The 12,540-nt window shown below is 34.9% G+C and overlaps 1 protein-coding gene across 2 annotated transcripts in view; it reads left to right on the top strand.

Annotated features, from left to right (window-relative positions):
• LOC121378133 (serine/threonine-protein kinase 3-like) overlaps nt 1-11,755 on the top strand; it is a 39,619-nt gene extending 27,864 nt beyond the window's left edge. For both annotated transcript variants that reach the window (XM_041506234.1, XM_041506235.1), the window contains exons 9-13: nt 1,333-1,443; nt 2,918-3,002; nt 3,839-3,961; nt 6,855-7,057; nt 7,422-11,755. In XM_041506234.1, the coding sequence (XP_041362168.1) occupies nt 1,333-1,443; nt 2,918-3,002; nt 3,839-3,961; nt 6,855-7,057; nt 7,422-7,580 (681 nt within the window). In that variant the 3' untranslated portion in view covers nt 7,581-11,755. The remainder of the gene's footprint in view (nt 1-1,332; nt 1,444-2,917; nt 3,003-3,838; nt 3,962-6,854; nt 7,058-7,421) is intronic.
• The last annotated feature ends 785 nt before the right edge of the window (nt 11,756-12,540 follow it).

Genomic DNA, 12,540 nt, shown 5'->3' with positions numbered 1-12,540 from the left:
CTTGGTGTTAACAAAAAAAGCACCCATGATGCTATAAGCGGTGAACTTGGCCCGCACCCACTTCTTGTTACATGCTTACCCCTTGCAGCAAAATACTGGTTTAGATTGGGAACACATGATTGTTCGTCAATAGTGATAGTCATATTATTCTAATAACTCATCTAATTTAAACTGGACATTTTATATAAAAATGACGTGTATCAATTTCGGCTTTAGTCAAATATGGGACAGTCAAGGCTCTTTATACACGTAAGTAGAAACAAGAACTCAAGTCAAACTATATAAAATTCTGGTCAGATACTATTCAAAACAATGATTCTAAACTCAGAACATACAGTGTATTTAAATCGGAGTTTAAATTAGAAAACTACCTGCTCTACACACCAAACTTAGAACAACGCAGACAATTTACTAAAATGAGAATTAGTGCACACAATCTTCATGTGGAACTTAGAAGATTCTGTAAACCTAAAAAACTAATTGAACAGAGGACTTTTTTGTAATTCCCAAGCTGTGGAAGATGAAAAACATATTTTTTTAGACTACCATATCTATTATGTTGAAAGGTAACAACTATTTGATAAGTTAAGTTTACTCCTTTTCCGACTTCTCTACTGTAAATAGCAATTATTATGCCATATAATAATGGTGACATTGAAATTCTTAACCATGTATTAACATTTATTGACAGCTGTATTTCTAAGTGTAAAGTTCTTGTTCCAGCTATCAGTGGAGCAGTAATTTAATTTAATTATTTCCAAGTACTTTAACCATTTTATTTTTATAATATACTTTATATTTATATAGTCATTTTATTCCTATAAATATAATAGAAATTTTGTGTGTCTCCGTCTGGCCTATACAGTAATATTGTTATTATTACTAATTGTTGTTGTTATTTATGTTGTATGTTTTTGGGTTTTTTTTCCTGTTTGCGGACACAAGTTTGTTTGGTATTGTGCAATAAATTGAATTGAGTTGAATTGAATTGTTACTGTCACTTGTAAATATTCAGTGTACTGCAGACAAGGTATCTCACTAGCATTACACACGTTCAAACCCTACATGTATATACTGCATGCTGTGCATTCATACATTCATAATTCTCTCCCCAATGATCGGACATATTAACAGAACAACAAGATTTTTGCTTTAATTATTAAAATGACTTAATTTTTTTCTCTATTGGAATAACTAATAAAAGAAATTTCTTTAAAAAAGCAGTTTTACTGTGAATAATTTGACTTGTCAGTAATGAATACTGAAATGTATGGATTGTAATTTTAGCACAAAAGAATGAGTCAAAACTTGTTTGGTTACTTGTGGTTTCAGCACGAGTTTATCAAGCAGTCAGAGAACTGTGCGGTGCTGCAGAAGATGATTGTGGAGGCGAAGGAGATACAAGATGCGCAGGCCATGGTGTCCCTCAATGGAGATGATTCGGTAACCTGCTTTTTAACAACAGAGTCACTCCATTTCTTTCTGTAGTGTAACCTGACTTCTCGCGTATTGCATTGTCCCCCTTCCAGTGTTCTAATACTAGACACATACAAGTTAAAGGCTACATGAATTCTGTGTCTGGAGTGGGGTAGCTAATTTGTTGTGCCAGTGGTATGGAAACATGCTTACAGCTGAATGACGGAATAGCTCACTTGCAGACATCTCACTACTTGTCTTTCAATAAAACACCATCATTCAGACATGGCAGAGCTCCATAGCCAGATTGTAAAGATATTTATACCCTCCCAACCGTAATCAAACATGAAAAAGGAGTTACACACGCCATTTTCAGGCTGGTGTTCTCCTTAGTCATAAGAAAAAAGTTTTAAAAAGTCAAACAATACTGCATTTTTTATACATTTGCCACAAGCTTCCTACCTGCAACCAAACAAGCTGTGAGTAAAAGAATGATATACATGAATGAATGAATGAATGAATTTTTAATAACACCCCAGCACAAAAATACACATCGGCTATTGGGTGTCAAAATGGTAAGTATATGAAAATATTGAATGATATATATGCAATCTGGAATACTTTAACCACATCTGTAACCTACTTTTCATTACTTATCGCTGACTATGAATTGTTTTTTAATTTTTATAAAAGTTACGTAACATTTTATACTGGCCATTAACTTGTGACTTGTATAATTGAGACATCCGAACAGCTAATGAAAAAGACTATAACCTTCCATTGCGTCCATATGGTCACATGCTAATCTCTTCATTCTTTCTCCTTTGATTTAACATCTAAAAGTTTATTTTGTTTAACAGCATCACTAGAGCATATTGATTTATTTAAATGCTCTAAGGTGGTGACCATAGCAACAATGAAAACAGTTGTAGCTACATTTACCTATACGTTTCATCTGAGCGTTTATAAAGTTTGCAGTACACTCCAAATGCAGATAATAAATTAAACTTAAATTTTGTTTTGTTTAACATCACTAGAGCACATTGATTTGTTAATCATTGGCTGTTTTTGTTGTCCTAGTGAGTCTTAATTACCCCAATTAAAATTTACACAAAAACATAATATTTTGTTTAAAACCCTACATCATAATGATCATTGACGTCATTGTTTATGACACTTTCACCCAGTTTATTTTCACTTTGACTCATCGATGAGTAATCCCAACCATCATCTTCTTCAAAGTCTGTATGATCAATTATTAGTGAAGAATATATCCTTCAAAATATTAAATATGGAATAATTTTGATTCCAACCTGAACTTTTGTCAAAATGGTTTAAGAGTTAACTGAATTGTATCCCAAATGTTAAATTTGCTTACCTGTGATGTTTAATATTTTCCACACCTTGTTTTAGGTTAGATGATACAGTCATGACATGACAAACATGAGACTACACAAACTAAAACTGAACTTCAAATGTGATATTTTGGTGGTTGTTGCAGGGTGATGAAGATGAAGCTGATGGAACGATGGTGAAGAAGACAGATGACCCAGATTCCGGGACAATGAAACCTCTCAGTGACACAGGTCAGGATAAACACATCACATGATGAGTTTTAAAGCTGCAGTCTCAACTTCTATATTACAAATTACAAAGACATCTACAATTTTAATAAACTCTATCACATGACCAACTTTAAAGCTACTAATACAAATTACAAATACACCTACAGTGCAACATGGTGCAACATAACCGAGTCAATAATAATCATATGAAGCACACGTGTAATAATACAAGGATCCCGACACTTGTTTAGTAAAATCAGTACAACACAGGCTCGTTTAATAATCTCTATTTAATAAACTCATCGCATGACATACTTTAAAGCCACACTCTGCACTCACAACTTCCAATACAAATTACAATTTAAGACACCTCAATTTTAATACATGCTAGTGCTGCAATAATAAACCATATACTGGTATGCTGTGATGTTTTGCCTATTGTGATTTTTACATGTTATTGTTCCCTTTAACACATTTGACTGGAAATAGGCCCATGTTTTTAAATAAACCCATTGGTGGGATGTAGCCCTGTGTTAAAGCACTTGCTTAATGCTCGGTCGGTCTAGGATCGACTCCCGTTGATGGGCCCATTGGGCAATTTCTTGTTCCAGGCAGTGCACCACGACTGGTTTATCAAAGACTGGTGTGTGCTATCCTGTCTGTAGGATGGTGCATATAAAAGATCCCTTGCTACTAATGGAAAAATGTAGTGGGTTTCCTCTTTGAGACTATATGTTAGAATTACCAAATGTTTGACTTCCAATAGCTAATGATTAATAAATCAATGTGCTCTGGTGGTGTCGTTAAACAAAACAAATAAAATGTTATACATATATATCATTTTTCTCTACTTCTAGATACGCTTGTGTCGAGTGAGAGTGGAACGGTGGTTGTGAACAGTGAAGCGAGTACGCTGCAGTCGGAACTGGGTACCATGGTGATCAATGAAGATGAAGACAGTGATGATGGTACAATGAAAAGTAGGTCACTGTGCTCATTTCAGACAGTTTGGGACTAACCTGTCTCTTGCTGCTCAGTTTGTTTGCATGTTTAAAGCACTGTACCGTAAGTTTTAAGAAGTCTAAGAAAACTATGAAACTGGTAAAATAGTGTGTTGTACCGCAAATACGTAACATAGACACAAACACATTCTCTGAGGACATATACAGATGACAATACTGAGATAAGTTGTGAAGCCGTTTAGTGTGGACTGTGACAATATTAAGCAGTTACAATACTTGTGATATTTTATGGAAGATTAATCATAGTAAGGATGAAGAATATAAGACTGTGGGATAGAAAAAGTACACCTGAGGTGGTGGAAACTTTGACCTGGGATGAGGCTTAAATTTAACCCTACAAATTAACAAGATAGCTTTTATATTATAATAATGAAGGTTTTAATAACAAACTATTAAAACTGTGTCTAATGACCTCATGTCACCATCTCAGATTAATATGATATCATATATTACCAATGACGTCACGTTAAACACAAGCGTGTGATATCCCATATGGGATAGGAATTTCTAGCTCAATTGACCAGTAGAAAACTGTGGTAGAAAAACCACCTAGCACACGTCCCTCGACGGTAATGCGCCTTTTTCGTTGGTTAATTGGTCTTGTCGTTTAGGAGATAGACGGCCGTTGCTACCTTGTCATTTCATAATCAAAGGTAATACTTGACGTCATGTAATATGTAACACTGCATGCATTCATTCTAGTAACGTAATATATATCAGCTAAGAGAAGGGTCATGACGTCAAGGTACAAAACTAAAATGCAGTGAATTTCATAATAATATACTAAAATTATAAGAATCATTGAACTAGAAAAATGGTTCTGGCATTCGTCCTTTTGTAGATGATTTTTCCAACACTCATCTCAAGACAATCAATCCTTGAAGCTCGCTAAGGCTCACTTCAAGATTTGATTTTCTTGAGACTTGTCAGATTTTTTTTTACAAAAGGACTCATGCGAAAAAACTATTGTTGTTATATAGCTCTGTCCCATATACCTGAGGATAAGAGAAAAATGGTTTATATATTTGTAAATGTAAGAATTTCTTCTTTTAAAAAAATTATTACTGTAGATTTACTTTTATTTGCAAAACTAGGCTTATAAAATTTTGTGAAATTGGTCCCAGTTTTATTTGGTTTTATAGCTGGGGTGGGAGATATCTCAGTGGTAATTAGAGCTGGGCGGTATACCGTATATGCCTTTGGTATCGGTATTATGTCAATACCGATTTACCGTACCGAGCAAATTTCAAAATACCGAAATTTTGGTATTGCAAAATATTTTCCGGAAAGCATTGATAATATAGCTGATGAACGCAAAATGGGTTGGTATAAATCGGACGAGAGCCTTGTGTATGGAATTTAATTGTATTTAGATGAAATTAGCGGGTGTCCTTAACAGGCATGCATTTAAAGCCAAGTATACCAAAAATAGCGCTCGATATCGGTATCGTGTCGATACGGAATACCGTACCAATACCGAGGTAAATCACTCCAAAAATACTGATATCGATACCAAACCTCAAATTTCAATACCACCCAGCTCTAGTGGTAACGCACTCCCCTGAGGTGCAATAAGTCTTTGGGTCATCCATCTCTATGGACCTGGGTTTTCCCCATTCAAACCAGTACCCCACAATTGGTACACCAAAAGTTATGGTATATGTACATGTATGTACTCATCTTCTTCTGTTTTTCTTTTATCTTGACCATGTGTTGAGATAACCATATGTTAGACACCAAATAGCTGTAATTTAAATAATGCGAGGTGTTGAGATAACCATATGTTAGACACCAAATAGCTGTAATTTAAATAATGCGAGGTGTTGAGATAACCATATATTAGACACCAAATAGCCAAAATTTAAATATGCCCTGGTGTTGAGATAACCATATGTTAGACACCAAATAGCTGTAATTTAAATATGCCGAGGTGTTGAGATAACCATATGTTAGACACCAAATAGCTGTAATTTAAATATGCCCTGGTGTTGAGATAACCATATGTTAGACACCAAATAGCTGTAATTTAAATATGCCGAGGTGTTGAGATAACCATATGTTAGACACCAAATAGCTGTAATTTAAATATGCCCTGGTGTTGAGATAACCATATGTTAGACACCAAATAGCTGTAATTTAAATATGCCGAGGTGTTGAGATAACCATATGTAGACACCAAATAGCTGTAATTTAAATATGCCCTGGTGTTGAGATAACCATATGTTAGACACCAAATAGCTGTAATTTAAATATGCCCTGGTGTTGAGATAACCATATGTTAGACACCAAATAGCTGTAATTTAAATATGCCCTGGTGTTGAGATAACCATATGTTAGACACCAAATAGCTGTAATTTAAATATGCCCTGGTGTTGAGATAACCATATGTTAGACACCAAATAGCTGTAATTTAAATATGCCCTGGTGTTGAGATAACCATATGTTAGACACCAAATAGCTGTAATTTAAATATGCCGAGGTGTTGAGATAACCATATGTTAGACACCAAATAGCTGTAATTTAAATATGCCCTGGTGTTGAGATAACCATATGTTAGACACCAAATAGCTGTAATTTAAATATGCCGAGGTGTTGAGATAACCATATGTTAGACACCAAATAGCCATAGTTTAAATATACCCTGGTGTTGAGATAACCATATGTTAGACACCAAATAGCCGTAATTTAAATATGCCCTGGTGTTGAGATAACCATATGTTAGACACCAAATAGCTGTAATTTAAATATGCCGAGGTGTTGAGATAACCATATGTTAGACACCAAATAGCCGTAATTTAAATATGCCCTGGTGTTGAGATATCTTAAGATTCTTTTCCTTTGTTTTATGCAGGACACAACACATCAACTGCAGGTAAAGAAAAATACCGTCCTGCCTACCTCGATCACTTTGAGCGTAAGGAACAGGAGGAGAAATCGCGCGCGTCACATTCGCAGCAGCAGGCCGCACTCAGACCTCTACAACAACAACAACAGAAGCAGATCACCCCCCCTCACCACTTCCAGAGATCTTTCATGGATGGAGACTTTGAATTCGTAAGTTTCTGTAAATCATGAAATATAATATTATTCACCTCACCACTTCCAGAAATCTTTCGTGGATGGAGACTTTGAATTTGTAAGTTTCTGTAAATCATGAAAAATATTATTCACCTCACCATTTCCAGAGATCTTTCGTGGATGGAGGCTTTGAATTTGTAAGTTTCTGTAAATCATGAAATATATTATTCACCTCACCATTTCCAGAGATCTTTCGTGGATGGGAGGCTTTGAATTTGTAAGTTTCTGTAAATCATGAATTTAACATTTTCTTTTATTAAGTTAAAAAACCCAAAATCCTATCAAAATCATTCATAGTATTACTATATAATAACATTTTGTTTCGTTCACTCTTGTTCAGCTGAGGAATTTAGCCTATGAGGAGCTGGAATCCAGGCTGGTTGACCTTGAACCTGAAATGGAGCGTGAGATCGAGGAACTCCGCGCCCGGTACCAGGCCAAGAGACAGCCCATACTGGAAGCAATCGATGCCAAAAAGAAAAGACAACAGACAATTTGATAGTTAAATCATAGTTTATGGAAATCTCTTTACTTCGCGATGAACCTGGTACATTCTGGAAGAAGACAATCACTTACTGGTTTCCCTGTCTCCTGCTGGACATGAGTCGTCTACGGTTTTCAGCTCGTTTTGTGGGCTGCAGTAATGTGGAAGCACTGACTGGCCTGTAGCAACAGAAACTTGTATGCCTTGTTGTCATCAGGAGAAGAAACAGTATAATATATCGCTGCTGGTACTTGTTTGTGGCAATAAAACCAGCTTATTAATGTGTCCCACATCATCTTAACACACAACAAACTGGCCTCGCTAGTATTCTTCCATATCCAACATATTCAAAATTGGCGATTATTTCAGACTTATATTCAAACATTAGTATGAATCAATCATATTTAGCCCGGCTGTAAAATGGGTAGTTTGCCAGACCAAATAAGTGGCAGGAATGTCGGCCAATTTCGACCCCTGCATTTAATCCTGCCAGATGGTCTGCTCCGACCAAATAATAACAATTGATTTTTATCAAGATGCTCTTCTCCCAGACAGGACAGCACATACCACAGCCTTTGCTGTATCAGTCATGGGACTGAGACTGGTCCACTGAGGGCAGTCATTCCTGTGACCTGTTGTACATCAGTCTAGCAATGTAGCACTGAGCTACATCCCACCCCTCTTTAGCTCTGATAACCAAAGAACATATAGTACTGCACCTTAACTGGTGTTTTCACACGGGCTAAGTGGTCTAGCTTGTGGTTAATAGTTCTGCGGAGTAAAGTGAAAGTGTCCAGACTTTTTGTTTTAAAATAAAGTACATGGCAAAGTAGTAACGGAAGAAGGCATACCCACCTGGTCGAACCTTGCATTCTACTAAAATTGTATCAAATATATTGGAAAATGGTAGGACAGAAAACAATTTAACTGGCTTCAAGCTGAAAATTAAAAAGAATGTTTGATTTTTTTTTTCATTTGGTACCACTGTTTATGTAAATGGAAGTGGCAGATAAGCAAAAACTTCACAAAGAAACATCACTGTCTCTTGTGCATGTGCATCTCCATCAGTTATCCGGATCAAGGTGGTTTCACAAGAGATAAGCAAGGCTTATTACATAATAATGATGGTGGATTATGGTAGGCATATTCCATAATTATTGTAACCAGTGTACACACCTGATCCACAGTGGTTGAAATACTGCTGTGCAAACCGGTTTTTGCCATGTAACATCACCAAGGGCTGGACGATATTTTAACCCCCCATCCCTGTAGTAGTTTTTGTGCATTTTTTCTCACAAATAGGTTAATTTTCTTTTTATTATAATATTTAATCATGTCTCGTCCGGCTGAGTTTTGTTTGGGGTGGCGTAATTTGTAGCTTGCTGGACTAAATATCTGGCAAGAATTTCAGCCAGTTTCGACCCCTGACCCACTTTACACACCTTATCCATGGTGGATAAATGTGTTGGTTTCAGCTGGTTACAGAGTAGACAGTTATATACAATATTTTTTAGATTATGACATTTAAACAAATGACCAGGTATTCAGAAAAGTAACCCACAATAAAGATGGACACATTTGCTCTTGGTGTAAGAGTTGCAGTTTTAACTCTTGACATACTTCATTAACATTGTTAGCTAAAGTTAATACATAACAAAAAAATTGTCATCTGTTATTTTGTTGGTACAGTGGCTAAGTTTAGAAATATATTACTTTGATACAAATATTTGATTTGATAAAAGGAATGTGTTTGGTGATATTTATCTTTATGAGTTAATTATTATAATGAATTTGGAAAGAAGTTTACTTTCATTTTTTAAAAATTTATTTAAAGTTATGATGCAGTGAACAGTGTAGAGGTTTTTGTCAACTTGTACATACTGTTTTCAATCTGTCACTGGTTATGACATTTTAGTCTTACATGTCGTGTCAATGACAAGAAGTGAAATGCAAGATGTGAATTAATAATGAAAATAAAACCCTAAATCTAGTTATATTAAAACTAAAATTCGGATCTGAAAATTACAAGAATGATCATTTTGTTTGTGTATCACTAGTGCAAGTCTATTTTTGTGAAACACATTTATTTGTTTGTATATTAAATTTAGGACATTCTGATGGGTTGCACATGTTATGTGAATTTGTTTTTTGTGTAGCTCATAAAAGGTTAACTCCAATTTTCAGTTCTCAGAGGCTTGCTTGCAAAAGATATATCGCACAACATTTAAAATAATGTGGAAAATAATTTAAAATAACATAAGAAATTGCTTTGTAAAATTAACAATTTAGCCATTAATAGAAAATATATTTGTTTAAATATATTATAAAAAACCCCAGTAGTATACTTTATAATTGCATATTAACTAAGGACAAAATAGTAATCTCATGACATTATTTCAACATGTTTTCAGTTTAATTCAAATCTCAATGTTACCCAGCATATCATTTTACTTGAAGCTTTTTATATATCATTTGTTGGGCTGGTGTTTGGTGTCAGGTCTTCTACGTTGTTTGTGGACGGCGACATTGCCCAATGGCAAAACATAGTAACTCACTTTTTCGTCAGACTTGTAACTCACTTTTTCGTCAAATGTACTATGTAATGAAGGTCATCTTTGAATGAATTATTGCACAATTGATTTGCAGCTAGTGTGTTTACCATTGGCAAAACCATGCAAGGCCATGGAAACTTCATTAGCATGAAACCAGAACCCATGACATCCAGTAATCAAGTCAATTTTGCACAAACAATAAATGTTAAAATTGTCTTTTTGAAGTAATAACCTTGTTGTTGCAATGAACCAGTCCTTAGTTGGGCACAACTTAACTACTTGTCGTTTTTCTCAAAACATGTGAGTTCATAAGTTTTGCTGTAAAACTGCAAAACATTTTAATTTTGTGTTGAAAGTATTAATCAAAATCACCATTTATCCATTTTGTTGTCTCATTTTACAATGTGCTATTAATCTCTTATTAGTCTTCATCAGATAGCAGTTATATTCTGTTCAAAATAAGTAGGGATTATGTGAATTACAATATGAATAAGTATGCAGTGAAAATTTAATTCTATGGCCAGCCCTGATTTCAGACCTTACTCCCATCGAACATGTGTGACATCATGGGGTGACACCAACATTAGTGGGTCCAAGGAATTTGACGGTTAAGTGCTGTACCACAGATTGAGTTTGCCACAACAGATCATGCATGTTTAGAGAACTACAGAGGTTCTGTTCATTAATAGTCCCCTACTGGTCCAACCAGGTTCTGTCTGTCAGTCTCTTGTGTTGTTTTTTCGGAATGCCTCAAGATATTTATCTGAAATTTTGGGTATGTATTTTTACAAATCAATTTTAACTTTCATTGCAGTTTATCCAATTTTCACATAGTTATGGTCCTTTACCTTAGAAGATATGAAAATGTGTTGTGCCCGGTAGTAGATGTGTATTGCTTTACCAGTACTCTCAGAATGTTTTTTAATTCATTTACTTGAATTTTACACGTTTCATCTTTCTTGCCTATCTGGGTCTCTCATGTGGGATACCTCTATATTCTGACATAAACAAATGGCCATGCCATGTAACAGCATTGTTCCACCTTTACCATGCACTACTACATGTATTAGTATCAATATTAAACTCTTCCTATTATATTGACTAATGTTTAACTGACTCCGACTTATTTTGAACAGTATTATCACGTCATGTATCATCAAATTGTAATCAGGAAATGTGGATGATAGTGTATGATGATTTTCATATATACTGAACACCATAAGAAATGCTATCTAGTTTGCAGGAGCCGTAGTTTCATTACAGTACATTAATAATTCACATACTTTTGGAGAATAATTAATTATTTGCTTCTAAGCTACACAGAAAGTTTGTTAATTCATGTGATTGTGTATTTGGGTTTAAGCTGGATTTATTTATCATTTCTTTTGGTTGATGTATAAATTTAGATCAAGTCTGAATGTAAACTTGAATGTGATATTATATAATGATACTATGTGTAGTATTTGTGAGGCTGCCAACAAATAGAAGACACTGTTTTAAATGTCTCATCTTTGTGAGAAGGTTCTTATATTTTGCCTTGCTCACTGGTTTGTAGTCAACTTTGTAATTAGTGCACAATCTCTCTCTCTCTCTCTCTCTCTCTCTCTCTCTCTCTCTCTCTCTCTCTCTCTCTCTCTCTCTCTCTGCTTTGTGGGTGGTGGTGGTGGGGGGGGGGGGGGGGGGGGGGCAATCAAGTATGCTAGACTCCAGCATTGTGCTTTGTCTGGAATCAAGCTGTCTAAATTTATTAATATAGGTATGTGGATGTTTGTTTCAGACAAAGAGAGGAATTTCTTATTTTAGTGTGGTGTGAAAATTAATTATTAAGTATTTAAATTCTGTCCTGAAAGAGATACATGTATATTTGTTAAACAACACTCCAGGACATTGTTTAAAGCAACTGTTAGGCATCTAATATACAGTGTATTGTAGAGCATTACAAAGTGTAATAGTTCAGTTTAGTATTTATATTGTATGTAAATGTTTTGTCAGATGATGATGGTGTATGTGATAAGTTATATACAGATGAATATTTTTCCTACTAACTCTTATGTATTTATTGCACAGCATCAATTCAACTTTATAAGGCCAACCTTAAAAAGAAAAATATTTACTGTAATCCGACAGAGGTGTAAATAAAAATGCCACAACAATTTTTCTCTTCTGATCCACGTACAAAATATACTTATAGTTAAAATTGTTTGTCGGGTTACAGCAAAACAAAGTTTTTTTAAAGGATGGTTTACACTAATGGAAACATCATTCAGTTAGTACTTTACACCTCAGTTTTGTTACAGAGAGTCACGTTTTTGTTTGTGGTTTTTTCTACCACGGTCCATGCAGCACCATGGTGAAAACACTTCAGCAATCTATCATTTGCTTTCTATAGGTTTTTAAGATAAATAAAAAAGAAAACAGTATTT

Source organism: Gigantopelta aegis, chromosome 7 (genome assembly GCF_016097555.1).
Source record: "Gigantopelta aegis isolate Gae_Host chromosome 7, Gae_host_genome, whole genome shotgun sequence".
NCBI classification, from domain to species: domain Eukaryota; kingdom Metazoa; phylum Mollusca; class Gastropoda; order Neomphalida; family Peltospiridae; genus Gigantopelta; species Gigantopelta aegis.
This window is presented reverse-complemented; position numbering and strand designations above follow the sequence as displayed.